The 17,745-nt window shown below is 41.1% G+C and overlaps 1 protein-coding gene across 1 annotated transcript; it reads left to right on the top strand.

Annotated features, from left to right (window-relative positions):
* Positions 1–17,382, top strand: LOC137271915 (sodium- and chloride-dependent glycine transporter 2-like). The gene is made up of 15 exons (XM_067804299.1): positions 1–12; positions 4,332–4,458; positions 5,298–5,429; positions 5,878–6,099; positions 7,457–7,622; positions 7,821–7,959; positions 8,274–8,408; positions 10,973–11,076; positions 11,311–11,435; positions 11,626–11,738; positions 12,021–12,152; positions 12,303–12,402; positions 13,786–13,886; positions 16,064–16,219; positions 17,191–17,382. The coding sequence occupies exons 1-15, from the start codon at positions 1–3 to the stop codon at positions 17,380–17,382; spliced, it is 1,956 nt and encodes a 651-aa protein (XP_067660400.1).
* The last annotated feature ends 363 nt before the right edge of the window (positions 17,383–17,745 follow it).

Genomic DNA, 17,745 nt, shown 5'->3' with positions numbered 1-17,745 from the left:
ATGGAAAACGAGGTAAACAGTTTGGGAAAAACAACTTTTCACATATTAGACAACCTGATAAAATAGAAGTATGATCATTTAGAATGTGCTACTTATCAAGCGGTATATTCACGTCTTTGTCGTTAATGATTATTATGCATGAAGAGAGGTGTTGCAGTGTTGTTATCTTCTTGTTCAAACAACAAAGCATGTCTATAAAGCAATTGTCACGAATGTTTATTAATATACAATCGGGCATCAGTTAACCCATTACAAGTACAACAAACAAGTAACAAAGCAGGTGTATAAAGCAATCGTCACGAATGTTTATTAACATGATACAATCGGGCATTAGTTAACCCACTACAAGTACAACAAACAAGTAACAAAGCAGGGGTATAAAGCAATTGTCACGAATGTTTATTAACATGATAAAATTGGACATTAGTTAACCCATTACAAGTACAACAAACAAGTAACAAAGCAGGTGTATAAAGCAATTGTCACGAATGTTTATTAACATGATACAATCGGGCATTAGTTAACCCATTACAAGTACAACAAACAAGTAACAAAGCAGGTGTATAAAGTAATCGTCACGAATGTTTATTAACACGATAAAATTGGGCATTAGTTAACCCACTACAAGTACAACAAACAAGTAACAAAGCAGGTGTATAAAGCAATTGTCACGAATGTTTATTAACACGATAAAATTGGGCATTAGTTAACCCACTACAAGTACAACAAACAAGTAACAAAGCAGGTGTATAAAGCAATTGTCACGAATGTTTATTAACATGATACAATCGGGCATTAGTTAACCCATTACAAGTACAACAAACAAGTAACAAAGCAGGTGTATAAAGCAATCGTCACGAATGTTTATTAACATGATACAATCGGGCATTAGTTAACCCATTACAAGTACAACAAACAAGTAACAAAGCAGGTGTATAAAGCAATTGTCACGAATGTTTATTAACATGATACAATCGGGCATTAGTTAACCCACTACAAGTACAACAAACAAGTAACAAAGCAGGGGTATAAAGCAATTGTCACGAATGTTTATTAACACGATAAAATTGGGCATTAGTTAAACCATTACAAGTACAACAAACAAGTAACAAAGCAGGTGTATAAAGTAATCGTCACGAATGTTTATTAACATGATACAATTGGGCATTAGTTAACCCACTACAAGTACAACAAACAAGTAACAAAGCAGGGGTATAAAGCAATTGTCACGAATGTTTATTAACAATTTAAAATTGGGCATCAGTTAACCCATTACAAGTACAACAAACAAGTAACAAAGCAGGTGTGTAAAGCAATCGTCACGAATGTTTATTAACACGATAAAATTGGGCATTAGTTAACCCATTAACGTGACATTGTAAGTATTCACATCGGAGCAGAATACTATCTATGACTTATGTATACTTGTGTATTTATTTTATGATCATCATGCATGAACAAAATTGTTGTCTGTATTATCCGTTTCTGATGATTTCCCGTCAACATAAAAAACAGCTTCTCAAGCAGAGATTTCAATGAAATGAAAATACAAGCGAGCCATACAATCGATTAATCTAACATTGTGCGTATAGAATCATGTATATTATTTATATATACTTAAGCATTTATTCAACGAATGTTAATCAGTAGACAAGCCAAGAAGGTGTAGGTTAATACATCTCATGAAAACGTCATTTTCTTCACAGAAATATTGTACAAATATTTAACCGATCACTTGAGCATGGTATCTGTTTCGAAGCTTTGAAAACTATTACTTGGAATTAGTTTCTATCAATTTTGGAAAAACAGTGGAAATTGTTGAAATTCTGTAACAATGGCTTTTGTTTATTTAGGAAACATCAGTAGGAGAACCTTGTCCATGGAGAATTTGATGCAAAATTTGAAATTTGGATTTGGGATTTATCATAACCACAGCAAAAATGTTTATATTTGAATGCATGAAGCTGAATATTGTAAGAGATATTGTGAGATGTAAGTGCGAGATATTGTGAATCATGTCCCACTAGATGGTTCATCTTACTTGCATCGTAAGGGATATACACGTTCAGATAGGTACGTTACATGAGATTAGACAGGAGGGGTAACCGAGCACCTTTTAAGCTAAGAGGGTCCAAGTGTAAACATCTATCGTTGGTGATGAAGAAATCAGGTGAGAGAATATCCCGAGACCACCAATTATCCAACCTTGTTTTATAAACCACCAACAACAAATGAATGAACCTTATGAAGATTCTCACGTGTGTATATAATTTCACGTGTGTATATAAATCCTGGTTGAAAATGGTATGAAAATAAAATGAAAACACCCGTCGAATTATCTTATTTTTACTCAGACATATTTTCGGAGTGAAATGGACTCCATTGCGAGGATTGCTGCAGCTGCTCTCAGAGACTAAAAGGAAGACGACACAGCTGAGATGTTGGGGCATGAATGTGTTCCCCATTTAAGACATACAATAGACACCCTTGTTATTGTACAGTGAACCGTACACAGACTTCTTTTGAGCTGAGTTCTGTTCTTCGTATGACAATTATCAGAAGAAACTGAGGCTCTGATCTTGGATTAAGGGATTTCACATTCACTGGCCTTCTATGTCAAGTGTATGTGAGTGTGTTATTGTGTCAAATCGTTTTGCAGCCACTGTAGGCAATATGAATTAGCAACCTTATTATGCATTGGAAATTATACCTTGCGCTTGAACGGCAAATAACAGGTGTACCCCGTGCATCTAACACATCAACAGAAGAGTGTCACTGTGTGGGGGACGAAAAACACGTGAACGACTTACAGAAATACGTAACCCCCCAAAAAAATGTTTGATAATTTAAAAGTGTACTGGATACTGTTACTTGACATGAGGTTGTACTGGATTACCCCTTTCCCCGATACTTCCCTCTATGAAGTAGCCAAGTGTGTATGAAAGATACCTAATCATTTAGATCGCGTTCTGAAATGGTGGAATACTGCCAAATTGTCTAAATACAACACACCATCACCATTCAAAAATTTCAAAAGCAAAAAAATCGTTATTCTCTTTACAAAACTACAATTTATGATACAGGTCAGCTCACTCGGGAAAACAATTTTTTCGCAACATAATGGGAGTTCCTTGCTGTCGAAAAGTCCACACAGTCAAGCAAAATATGCTTAATGGTGAACACGTCATCGTAAGAGACACATATGGGAGGTCCACCCCATCTGTTTTCAACAGATAGTCATGAGTAAAACGGCTTGGCTGACAACCCATGCAGCTATATCCAATAGCTGGCTTCATTTCAGAAAGTTTATTTCTTCCTACCTGGGTGTCCCACCGTTTTGCAGTAGAACTTTTGTTCGTGGGTTTGAAGTCACTTTACGGGATCAGTAGTGGAGATAGGGGCTTGTAAAGAGCGTCAACATCAGCCTTTGTGTTACCTGCAATGCTGACGAGTTCTGGCATCCAGCAGAGGACGATATCACATTGGCCAGTAGAAAGCTCGCTGTAATGTTCTAAAGTGTTTAGGATGATATGGTGACTTGAAGTAACATTCTGAAGTGTTTAAATGCAAGATAACGAATCTGAAATAACGATGAAGTGTTTCGAATGGTTCTGGTGTTTGATATAGTGAAGCTGTGAAGAACTGCTGTCTGGGAGTTGAGAGGAGACAGTCTTGGATCCAGTGACTGTAGCACTGGCAACTTGGCCATCATACTTGGATCCGTCTGTGAAATTGGATCAGTGGGTGTTGCACTTGGAATGTGGCTGGTTATATTCCTGTTGGAACACAAAAGGGTTTGTTTTTGACTTTTGAGTCCAGTGAGGATGAGATAGATCTGTTACTTCACCATCTGCCAGGGTGGAGAAAACAAGCCGTTAAGATGCTTTGATATCCAGATCAATTTTAGCTGCAGATATGTGGGGTTGAACTCTGAATCGAGGTAGTGGAACCAGGCTTGGCACTTTAGGGAAGCCGTTTTCATATAGAGCGCGGAAAACACAATTGCGCCTGAGAATGAGGGTTCGACGTGTGGATGGGTTTCGACGTAACATAATCTCTAGAATCTGCACTTAACCGGGAAAGTGTAATCCCAGATATAAGATATGGTGAACAAGTTTATCATGCAACACTCAGTTATATTCACGTTATGGTAATATACATATAGCTGAAACAGAAACACAAACTGTTGTCAGTGATAGACATATGAATCCCGTCTATCGTCTACTCAACCCTACTGTTTATTCAGCATAATTCATGATTCCCCTTCAGCGTACCTGGTTTCACAATGTGTACCTCTTTCTACAGTTATTCCCGAATTATTTATTCACTAGAATGAGAGGGTTGAAGAGAGGGAATCCTGGGGAAACAAATTCCAATTCCTGCTGTCCTGTGTGGGGTACTCTGTCAGTCTTGGCACCGTCTGGAGGTTCCCCTACCTCTGCTACAGGAATGGAGGAGGTATGTATTGACGGGCTGCTCCTTCGCCTGTAAAAGAATTTGCAGGCAAACATGGTTTGTGCATCAAATGCATGTTCCTGGATATCACTCTATACATTACTCCTTACTCCTCGCCGCAAATAGCTGTAGTATTCTTGATGCGCCGTTGTGCAATACACCCCTCCCTCCCTCTTCCACCCTCCCTCTTCCACCCTCCCTCACACCCTCACTCACTCACTCAGCAACGACTCGCGTTTCAAGATGCCTTCACAAAGGTGATGTTATGTTCTTTTTCGCTTCGCTTAAAGGAACATAAATTATTTACCAAGTACAGCATACTCGTAATACAGGGTGCTGTCTACCACGATTCGAGACCGAATCATAAAGTTTACAATGCAAGAGCGCATAAAAATGTATACAACTACCGTAGTTACCCTAGATGGATTTATGTATGTGTAGGATTATCAAGACATATCACCACAGGGGACGAGTTGTCAATAGTGTTGTGTGTTTATTTTTTTAACGTCGCACTCGTCAATAAAAACAATTCCAAAGATTGTCTAATGTTTCCACTACATTCTGCTTTAAAATAAATGGTTGATCATGAACAGACTTGGAGTTTGATTCATCGGTATCATTTTCACCCAGATTGTAGTTTATCGGTAACCTGGGTGGTTTGAATCAGACCTCTCAAGAACTAATGACTAACAAAGACGAAAAGGAGTTTAACCTACATCATAATTATACATTATCAATAAAAATAATAATAACAATTGTTTTAAAACTTAAACTACATTTCAGAAGTGTGGCACATGCAATGATACCAGTGCGTGCTAGTACTTCGTTCAGTTTGTTTGCAGCCACGTTCCTCATCCCTTACACGATAATGCTGGTGGTGGTGGGGATGCCGATGCTCTTCATGGAGCTGGCTCTTGGCCAGTTTGCCTCTGAGGGACCGATCACTGTGTGGAAGCTCTCTCCTGCATTCCATGGTTTGTTCATAAACATTTATGGAACATCTGTACTTCATATATAGAGGGCTCTACAGACATCTGAAGCACTATTATATTTTGAGTGACCTACCTGTGCTCACTAAATCTATCTTAGAATTGAAAAGCACGTCTCATTCGAAAATATTATCAAACTTCCCTTTGCTCTTCCACTGCTCTATTTATTCAGGGGCGGTGGGATAGCTTAAAGGTTAAAGTGTTCGCTCGTCCATTGATACAGTCTACATTGCAAACGTGAATGAATGCAGCTTTACGTCGCATTTAACAACATTCAGCAATACATTGGGTTTCACACGCTGTATCCCTGTGGGCAGTCGAACCGGGGTCTTCGGCTGGACGAACGTCGACCACCCCGTCTTCCCGATACAATATAGATGAACATATACAGATTTATTGTCAACAGCTGCGTTTTATCTAATACTGGTTTCAGGTGTTGGGGTTGCTATGGTGATCATCAGTGCCATGGCTTCCATATATTATAACGTCGTCATCATGTACGCCGTCTACTACATGTGTGTCAGCTTCGTCAACCTCGACACCACAGTTCCTTGGGGGTCATGTGGTAATTCCTGGAACACAAACTCTTGCAGGACAGACCCGTATCCAGATTTGTCGTCTATGACCGAAGAAAACAAAACAATGACACTGTTGAGTAAGTGTACGAATACCTTAAAACTACTGGCAAACAAGGATACGTTGAACCTCGACCTGACAATTGACCTATATTATTATGCATGAATGTGCTCTCTGGCGCCTGCCCTTGTGAACGAAGGGGCCCCAGGTTGTTCGAATATTATCTATTTGCTACACCGATCAAGTGAGAGTCTTGTGAGCAAGACGTGTGAAGGTACGCACGTGCACTAGCCTACATCTGTTCTCCCTTTCACAAACAAAATGGCTTTGCTCATAGCCGAGCACCGCCTTCTCCTCGTAAACGCGTTCTCTACGCCGGTCCAACTTACCATCCCGTGATAGTACAAAATTGTGAAAGCAGCTCATACCCGCGCACTTAAACATAAAATGTGGAGATACAGTTCAGATTTACGACTCCACCAAGTAACACTAGTAGAGAAATAAGAGACAGTAGCGGTATGTAATAGATCTAACAGAACTAGCAGTAACAGATATCAAGATTTTTTGGATTTCCTGTGAGTCAGTAAATGTTCTATTAAGCTGCAACAGCAGTTTTGCAGCTATTCTAGGCTCGAAGAAATATTTTTCCTCTGGAAACGAACACAAGAACTGGGATGGCGAAGATCGCGGAAACTTCAGTCAGTTGTTGAAATAAAATAAAGAAGATATTCAGAATCTGAAATCAGTAGATTTAATTTCCGTCAATTATGTTAACATTAAATCATTCAATGACTGTTATGAAAGGTTCAGACATCAGTACATCCTCTTCCCAAAGACGTTACTCCTGTCATATCATTCTGCATATGAAGATATCACAGGACTAACGTCTGTGGGAAGAGAATGACAGCAGTATTATGCTGTAGGTAAATGAGCAGAAATTCCACATATCCCAACAACACTATTAACAGTCCATGTTGTCAGATAATACAAACGTGCTACTAGGAGAGCATTACATATTATTAATGATCAGTTCCCATATTTCTGATTTGGGTGAAAACAAAATACGGTGTCCTGTGACATTTATTTCGAAGATATTTCACCGCTTTTGGCCACGGCATCAGGACAAATCACAATCTACATACAATAGGCTTTCCAAAGAACTGTAATATGTCCATACACGAGATAGGGCATAACTCGACCTTCAAGCCTGCTCTGCTATACAGAAAATAGCTCTACAATATATGCTTTGCGAGAACCACTCTTTGAAAACAAATATACCTCGCTGTTCAAGGCATCATTAAACACTTCTTGTCACAGATGTCTGAGAGCACAGGCGTCTAGTTCCGTGAATACTTGTCACAATACTTCGAATTCGTTCTCAAGGCAGTCGTTTTATCACTACTCCAAATTTATCATTATTCTTCCCCGTTTTACAGACATACTGTACAAACGACCATGTGTGGATGGTCTCCTCAGCAACATATCCGACTTCTACAACGCCACTTTCAACAGCACCGACGACCTCAACTCCACCATGATCCAAGACGACGTTACCAAGATATGCCACATCAAATACACCACAGCCAGCGAAGAGTACTGGGAGTAAGAATAGTTTATACTTCTGGTGGAAAAATCTTAGTTGTTTGTCCTCCGATATCTGAACTAATTTTATCTCTGACCCAAGAATCGAAAATAAGGCTTTCAGCTGGTTCTAGCATTACAAAGCAGCTAAACACTGACACAGTTGCAATGATGCTATAATATTACTATTTGTTTATAATGACCCTGACTATATTTTAGACGCAATGTACTTCGTCTCCATGAATCTGATGGGTTTAAGGATTTGGGCGGGCTCAGTCTGAAGAACACCGTGTGTCTGTTTGTTTCTTGGCTCCTGATCTTCGTCTGTCTAAAGAAAGGAATCAAGTCATCCGGCAAGGTACTACAACACAAACACATGTTTTTCAATCTCTGGAGGATATGTACAGCCAGAAGTTTGTTTCTGTCACTTATGTCTTATAGGCGTGTGCCACTGACGGTGGAGGAACGGTTTATGCTTGTATTGGCCTTATGTCTCAGCGTCACTCACATGCTCATTGGTTTTATCAAAACTTGACTAGGAGTTGGTTGCTGGGTGGAAAACTACGAATGATTTACGACCAAATGACATGTTGAGGTCTATACTAATCTCGTGCCTGTACTAATCTCGTGTCTGTGTCAGTTGATATTTACAGGCTCATGTTTCCTTCTCAGATTGTGTATTTCACCGCCACCTTCCCCTACGTCATCATGTTGGTGCTGTTGGTGAGGGGCCTGACGTTGCCAGGATACGAGAAAGGCATCGCTTTTTACATGACTCCGCAGATCCATAGGCTAACAGAAGCCAAGGTAAACACACTGCGTCGTGATTGTGAAGTCCTGGTTACATGTATTTGTGGTCTTATTTTGAGCTGTTGTATTGATTTACTTGAGGTGCAACAGTGGAAGAAAAATCCCACACATTACTTCATGTAATTGATCTATTCTCTAGAGAGTCGTAATAGCAAAGAGGATCAATTCATCTGATACATGGAAATCTCTCACAGTTTCGGAAGTTCTGCTCACTTGGATACAATGAGTGAAGCCCATTTCCCACTTCTGCTGTCATGGTCGTGATATTACTAAAAGCGGCTCTGTCTACCTCAAGAACAGTTTTACGTCCAAAGAAGACAGTCAAAAAGACAGTTCGTTTAATGTCCGTTTCGGTTTCGTAAAATGCAGGCTGATTGAGGCTGAACTTCACACTTCCATCTACATCACCTAGAAACGGCATGCCTACAAAAATGTACTGCATGACTCTAGCTCAGTTTACTGACACGTGATTAGTGCTTTACTCTCTAATGGTGCCCCCGCCATTTCAAAATATTATCAAGTTTATTTAATACAAAATTTTAAACAAAAAACTGTATAGTCCCTTATTTGAACGTTCTGAAATGCACCACCAACCACCCGGTTCCTGGCTCTGGACTACAAGGCGACAAACTTACTCAAATCCACTCTCGTATTTGTGTCTCCATCGATTTAGTCAGAATACCGAAATATACACCTCATCAAAAGTAACGTACCACCCACATTTTAAGAAAGATGTGGTACATAAAGATGACTGTGCGAAAGAACATGGTATTTAAAGGCCGTTAAATGGGATACCTGTGATCTTTAGGTATCTTTCACAGTTCTCATCGGCAAATCACCTGTAAAAATGGTAATACATGAGTTTGAGGCAATATCTTTTCATGACAACAATACAAGCCAGAACAAGCCTCTGAAAAGTATTGCCACCCACAGTTATTAAATGAACACCAGACATCGAATGTGCATAGAAACTGAACCTTATATGGGACAGTTTCACACAGAGAAATGTCTTCAATATCTTGTGTATCAACCTCTGGCAGCAATGGTCACTCTGACACGACGTTTCATGCTCTCAATGAGCCTCCGCATCCTCCTCAGTGGTATTCTGTTCCACTCCTCCATCCAAGCCTGGGACAATTCCTGCAGGGAATTGACTGGAGGTTCCCTCTGCTTGACCTGGCGACCCAGAATGTCCCACAGATTCTCCATGGGGTTGAGGTCAGGGCTTCGAGCTGGCCATGGTATCGTGTCTATGGCATTGTTCCTGAGAAAGTGGCGAACAGCATGGGCTCGATGAAATCCAGCATTGTCGTCCATGAAGACAGGTGGGCTTGCAAGATTGTGGTTGTCAAAATGAGGCACCACATGTTCATTCAGAATCTCATTCTGGTATCTCTGTCCATTAAGATTCCCAGGAATGATGACCAGATCAAGCTTGCAGTCAAAGGAACAGCAACCCCACACCGTGACACTACCTTCTCCAAAGGGTACCTCCTCCTGGATGTTTCCCTGGAGATAAACTGCTCCTCTTGACCCCCAGACACGTGCATGGCCGTTTGTAACGTGCAGGAGGAAACGGCTTTCGTCGGACCAATGAATGCGCCGCTATGATCTAATGTTCTACCCCTGCCTTGCTGTGCACCAGTTGAGACGATCCTGTTTGTGCCGGGGGGTCAGTGGTGGTCTGTTGACTGGACGTCTTGCTCTCAGACCTGCAGCATGCCGGTGGACAGTCTTTGTAAAGGGCGCCATAGGTTCAGTAGCTGCTAACCATAATAATAGGTAGTTATTCCATGAAGATGCATTTGAGACGGGTATCATAGACCACAGTGCTTGCATGATGCCATTCAGTACATGGAGTACATATACAGTGTTGAGGATCATCGGACTCGCAAGTGATTATGTGTTAGAATTACACGAACTGACAACAAGAGAAGCTGAATTCAAGTGATATTCGACATACACATTAGCTGCTGTGGAAATGCAACCTAGATTTAGCCCTCGTTCCTCGACTATGCTTGTCGTAAGAGGCGACTAACGGCATCAGGTGGTCAGACTCGCTGACTTGGTTGACAGAGTGTCATCGGTTCCCAATTGCGCAGATCGATGATCATGCCGTTGAAGATTGCCTGGCCCGACTCGATAATTTACAGACTGCCGCCATATGTAGCTGTAATATTGTCCAGTGCGGCATAAAACTCAGCTCACTTTATGAATCATCGTTCTTCAGTGAAACGTTAATGTGACAACGGATTCCAACAGATAATTAATTCTAATATTTATAAAAGTAATGAAATAATGAAATTGGTATGTGTTTTTAGGGGTTGCTTTCTTCTTTTTTTTGTCTTTATAGTTCATGTTTTTGATTTTATGTGCGAAACATATTCAGGACATAGAGTAGATTGATCTTTTTCTGATCAACCATCCACACAGCGTCTTTTTCAGGACTGGTGACTGACTATATGACACACTTTATTTTTTAAGACAAAGGGTCCTTTCTGGTTACAGATATGAATATGATACGTGTATACAAGAAGGAGAAAGTGTGGTATATTTTGCAGGTATGGGGAGACGCAGCCACTCAGGTCGTCTACACCCTAGGTCCTGGATTCGGTGGGTTATTGACCATTTCCAGCTACAACAAGTTCAAGAACAACTTTGAACAGTAAGTATCCTGTCGTGTTTTGACGTTATCGGGATACACTTCCACCCGTTGACACCCACATCTAATTGGATGTAAAGAGTAAGGAACTTAAAACACCCACTCCTCAGCCTATTTTATGTAGTATAAATTAATGTGCTGAAATATTCTTGAAATGTAGTTTTCTGATCTCTTCGTTGTGCCATTGGACAGCCATGTTTCTGTTCATGCTTCGTTATGGCTTTTGTCTGATTACAGTGATACTCTTATAGTCAGCATCGTCAACTGTTTGGGGAGTATTTTGGCAGGCTTCATCGTCTTCTCCATCCTTGGATTCATGGCCTACACAACCAACCAGGAGGTGCAGAACGTGGTCGACCAAGGTGTCTGATGTTCAGAGATTCAGGACAATGTACCTTCAATATGATTTACAGGTTTATGAGAAAACAAAATGCGAAATGCTGGACTTTCTCGTTGATAACGTCTTTGTAAAATCAGGGCAAGGTAAAGCAGAGAGAAGAAATCAAGTGGTCGATGGACCCGAAAATCAAACTCTCAATCCTCTTGTTTCAGGTCCTGGTCTCGCTTTCATTGCTTACCCAGAAGGCATTGCGAAACTTCCGCTCTCACCGCTCTGGGCCTTCCTGTTCTTCCTCATGCTCATGACTCTCGGGCTTGACACACAGGTGGGAAACAAGTCACTCGCCTGGAGTCACGTAGAAAAACAACAGGTGTTTTAGCAGTCCTCCGTGTTTGTTATATAATAATAATCATATTGTTTGGGCGCTTCGAGTATGCATTGTGCGTGAAGCAATGCCCAATGCGTGATAAATGGACCATTATTATTATATTATTGTCATAATACATCGACCCCATTTTACTTCGAGATAGTCGTACGTTCGACATATCGGTTGTTGTATCAAATATGGTAACTGTGTATGTACAAATAAATTTCATTTTTTGAGTAGTTTGTACTAGTACCGACCGTGTTCAGTGGAATCACAGACATATTTCCTCGTTTCTTCCGTCCACACCAAACAGGCTTCACCGCCATTTGCTGTCTGACTGGCTTCATCCTCGGCTTGCCCCAGGTCACTAAGGTGGGTCAAACTAGCAATAGACGTTATAACACGTTCCCATTAATGAAGAGTGACCAATTATAACCCGGATCTTCTCTTCGGTTCATCTGAAATACACTTGATACCTTTTCAAAAAACGTTTTTTGAATTATTTGGGTCTTTTTCTCCAAGGGTGGTATCTATGTGTTGACCCTGATGGACTGGTACTGTGGCAGCTACAACCTGATGCTGGTAGCTCTGACAGAGGTCATCTGTATCATCTATGTATACGGTATGTACTGTCTGAATTGTCTATCATCTCCAGCCACTCTCTTTAATGTATTAAACACTGTGGAGAACGCTCTGATGTGACATCCAGGCCACACAATAAATGTTTGGACAAAAGGACGAAATGCAATGACCATTTTATGACATCATCATTAACTGTTTAATAAAAGAGCATTACAGAAGTGCCACTTCGAATAACGCCTTATGTGGTTATGTTAACTGGAGAAGTCACCCGCCCACACAGTACATCAGTACTGTCAACTTTCACCCAATCCATGTCTTCAAGATCAAAATAATTCCTATTCCCAGCAAGGAAGAAGTTTTAATTACATCAACAGAAATTATGCCGAACAGCAAAAGAATGTAGAACAATTAGTCGTTCTACGAATAGAGCCGATTCTTAACAACGTGGTCAGGATTCTTTTGTTTATAACTCCATGTTCTTATTTCCGAGTAGTGGCGACATTTAGTCTTTGAGTGAGTTCTTACACCGCTTTTAAGAATGGTCCAGCAATATAACGGGTGGGGACATCAGAAATGACCTTCACACATTGTACCCATGTGGACAATGAAACCCGGGTCTTCAAGGTGACCAGCGGACGGTTTATCCATAGGCTAGCCCACTGCTCTTTACACGAGTAGACCACCTGATGGAGCACGACTCCTCTCAACACAGTAGATCTGTTCATATCAGTGGAGCCAATATAACCGAGATCGGACAACACTACACTACATACAATGGCTTACAATTTACATTTACAATTGAAATGTAGATCACCAGCAACTACTGGCCGGATTGACAAGCCTCAAAACGAGTAAACATACTCAAGAAGCTTCAGATTCGTCACAAGATCCCTTTCAGTGGTTCATCCATATTAGACTAAATGTAAAAAGTGAAATGTTTCTCGGGCATCGGCGCGTCACTTTTATTTGAGCCCGTAACAATTTTTTATTGCCATTTCATAAAAAACCGACTTGGCCGGCTCCCGATCATCCATTTGTCCACTCTAAGAATGAGTGTCTGTAAGAACGAGTACTAAACGTACAAAGATGTATTTTTGAGAGAAAAAGAACCATAAAAGATGTGCTCCTCCCTCGTCACTTTTTTCTGTCATAAATTAAATAAAAAGTCCTGCCTCTCTCGTTACTTTTGAAAATAGATTTGCCCGAATTTAAACGCAGCCTTAATTAAAATACAACCTAACGAAACCGCCCTCATGTGTTTATTTCTTACACCAATGTGTGAACTTTTAGGGTTACAAAAATATCCACAAGACTATTAATCAGTCTGTTTCGGGATGAATACTATTCTATATTGAAGAATTTTTGAAGTACGATCACAAGATAACGATTACAGAACGTTTAGTTGTAATCTTACCTTGTACAGGTGTGAAACAGTTCATGGAGGACATCAAAATGATGATTGGCCACAAGCCCAACGCCTACTGGATCATCAACTGGGTCTTCCTGACTCCCTTCAGCTTACTCGTATGTATTTTCTGCTTCTTGTTGTTTTGGAACTGTGTCTTTTACATTTTTGGCACATTCACAGGAAGGTGCAGATCATAGTGTGTTTTAATTTTTTTTTCATTAAATCAAATCCCGGATTCGAACCAAGTTTCAGGAACCTGACCATTTAACCAACGCAACCATTGAGCCCTCAAGTTAGACCCGTCAGATCTGTCTACGAGCACAAAATACTACCAGATACAACCAGTTGTCTGACTTTCATTTTCGTGGTTGCCGCGATAGATCACTGAATCTGTGTGCTGATAGTTAGGTGCCTGACTCTTTCGACTTTGGGATGGGAAAAACGTACTAGCATTTGTGCTGGAAAACAGAGAGGAAGAAAACAGGTGTTTTAAGTGAAACAATGATTAATACAAGATATTTCACTTCTTTTGGAGATATGATTCTATCACAAATGACAAGCACTTCAATGGAATAACAGTAAAGGGTGTTTTCAATACTGTACCTTTCCATTTAATCGTTGATTTTATTAAAAGAAATTCAAATACTTGATAAAAGTTTATGGGTATTGTCATGAGTATATGGATTTTAATTTTGCGAGAATGAATAAATAACCTTTATTATTAGTGGCCTTGAAAATGGATGAAGTTATTATCAAAGTATGTATTGTTATTGTAACGATGTGACTGACTGACTGACTGACTGACTGACTGACTGACTCACTCACTCACCCATCCACCAACCCACTCACTCACTCACTCACTCACCCACCTACCCACCCACCCACTCACTCACTCACTCACCCACCCACCCACCCACCCACCCACCCACCCACTTACTCACTCACTCACCCACCCAACCCACTCACTCACTCACTCACTCTGGAGTTATGATCTAGAATACAGAATGTTACAGGTTTCTTGCATTTATTCCAGTTCATCATGATCATGTCGGCCACTCACTCACTCACCCATCCACCCACCCACTCACTCACTCACTCACTCACCCATCCACCCACCCACTCACTCACTCACTCACTCACTCACTCACTCACTCTGGAGATATGATCTAGAATACAGAATGTTACAGGTTTCTTGCATTTATTCCAGTTCATCATGATCATGTCGGCCACTCACTCACTCACTCACTCACTCTCGAGGTATGATCTAGAATACAGCATATTACAGGTTTCTTGCATTTATTCCAGTTCATCATGATCATGTCGGCCACTCACTCACACACTCACTCACTCACCCACTCACTCACTCACCCACTCACCCACCCACTCACTCACTGACTCACTCACTCACTCTGGAGATATGATCTAGAATACAGAATGTTACAGGTTTCTTGCATTTATTCCAGTTCATCATGATCATGTCGGCCACTCACTCACTCACTCACTCACTCACTCACTCACTCACCCACTCACTCACTCACTCACTCACCCACCCACCCACTCACTCACTCACTCACTCACTCACTCTGGGGGTATGATCTAGAATACAGAATGTTACAGGTTTCTTGCATTTATTCCAGTTCATCATGATCATGTCGGCCACTCACTCACTCACTCACTCACCCACCCACCCACCCACTCACTCACTCACTCACTCACTCACTCACCCACTCTCTCACTCACTCACTCACTCACTCTGGGGGTATGATCTAGAATACAGAATGTTACAGGTTTCTAGCATTTATTCCAGTTCATCATGATCATGTCGGCCACTCACTCACTCACTCACTCACTCACTCACTCACTCACCCACTCACTCACCCACCCACCCACTCACTCACTCACTCACTCACTCTGGGGGTATGATCTAGAATACATCATGTTACAGGTTTCTTGCATTTATTCCAGTTTATCATGATCATGTCGGCCATTCACTCATTCACTCACTCACTCACCCACCCACCCACCCACCCACCCACCCACTCACTCACTCACTCACTCACTCACTCACTCACTCACTCACCCACTCACTCACTCACTCACTCACTCTGGGGGTATGATCTAGAATACAGAATGTTACAGGTTTCTTGCATTTATTCCAGTTCATCATGATCATGTCGGCCACTCACTCACTCACTCACTCACTCACTCACCCACTCACTCACCCACTCACTCACTCACTCTGGGGGTATGATCTAGAATACAGCATGTTACAGGTTTCTTGCATTTATTCCAGTTCATCATGATCATGTCGGCCACTCAGTATACTCCCGCCAACTACGGCGACTACAAATTCCCGGCGTGGGTCGAGATGATTGGCTGGTGTATGGCCGCCGCTCCTGTCGCCGTTATCATTGTGGTTATAGTGATCAACATCTTCAAACTAGGGCCTGTAAGTTTTGGGTTGTATGTTGTTTGAGTTGCAGCAGCATTGTTTAGCAATAGTTCACCTGTATGACGGCGATCGGTCGAATTTAGTTTGTGAAGCGCATCCTCAATAATCTCTAATCTATACGTTCCGATAAATCTCCATTTTTCCCTGAATGCCTATAGATGATTTTTATAGCCTCCCTTGGCTGGCTTTTTATCCAATCAAGTGCCTAAGCTGGGAAATTGAGCGTATCATTCACAATTCACTTTCTCTTTTTAAATTATCTAACCGATTGTACTTGGCAACACTCTAGAATACAGAATGTTACAGGTTTCTTGCATTTATTCCAGTTCATCATGATCATGTCGGCCACTCACTCACTCACCCATCCACCCACCCACTCACTCACTCACTCACTCACTCACCCATCCACCCACCCACTCACTCACTCACTCACTCACTCACTCACTCACTCACTCACTCACTCTCGAGGTATGATCTAGAATACAGCATATTACAGGTTTCTTGCATTTATTCCAGTTCATCATGATCATGTCGGCTGACTGAGGCCGGATAGTCTATAAGTCCAGTTCAGTTCAAATAATCGCAGCTGAGCAGGACTTTAGGGAGATTGATGTCATGAGGATCGATCGTTAGAAATGTTATATGATACAAGACTTGTGAATATTTTAACTCTAAAAACTGCTAGCACAAAGTGTAGCACCTACGGTTGTATTCAGTTTCGCCATGGTAGCCAAAATTGGCCCAAGGGTTTAAGTGTTCGCTCATTACGGCGAAAATCAGCATTTGATTCCTCACAAGTGTGCAGTGAGTAAACACTATTTCTGCTTCGTGATATTGTTGAAATGTATACTTGGTAGTATATTATGAATCATTAAATGTTGAACCTGTATATCAGTATATTCATTCTAAAATTGTTGCTCTCTCGAGCATGTTCGTATGATTCACATGAAACGTTATTGTCTATTCAGAGGAAAGCCTTCTCCCCAAAGAGCAGCTGGGGACCTGCCAACCAGGAAAACCGCACAGGGAGATACCTAGTCAGTCCAAATGTTTATGGCACTGCTGGACACGTCATCGACGCAGATAACGAGATGGAAATGTCACCAGTCGACTCCAACAGAGGATCAGACAATCCTGGATACAACAGTGATAAACTATAAACACAAAGAGTGGACATGAACAAAAGGGCCTGAACAAGAAAACTTTCTTGCGATTGAAAATGGATATAATGATCCTTCATAGTTGCTTGGCCAAGATAAAACTAGCAAAATATAGACGTTTTTCTCTCGTACCTGAAAGATGTGGGTAACAGTATGCAACTATAACACCGCTACATACTATTATATTACTAAGGACTCATATTATATTACTAAAGACTCCGCATAGATAGGGCCGCACTAGGGGCCCCTCTAAATCAGGGTATCTTAAAATATGAAGACCTATATTTTCCCATGTTTCAACCTCAAGTCTGAGTTTTCTTCATATTCGGGTTTCGGCATTTGGATCCCCCAAAATGTAGGTTT

Source organism: Haliotis asinina, chromosome 2 (assembly GCF_037392515.1).
Source record: "Haliotis asinina isolate JCU_RB_2024 chromosome 2, JCU_Hal_asi_v2, whole genome shotgun sequence".
Classification (NCBI taxonomy): Eukaryota; Metazoa; Mollusca; class Gastropoda; order Lepetellida; family Haliotidae; genus Haliotis; species Haliotis asinina.
The sequence above is the reverse complement of the archived record's forward strand: the minus strand, read 5'-3'. Positions and strand labels throughout refer to the sequence as shown.

Excerpts from the sequence above, each read along its gene's own strand:
- LOC137271915 (XM_067804299.1), top strand. Across the intron at positions 8,409-10,972 it reads ATAGGCTAACAGAAGCCAAG|GTATGGGGAGACGCAGCCAC; the intron begins GTAAACACACTG and ends TATATTTTGCAG. Across the intron at positions 11,436-11,625 it reads GCAGAACGTGGTCGACCAAG|GTCCTGGTCTCGCTTTCATT; the intron begins GTGTCTGATGTT and ends CTCTTGTTTCAG.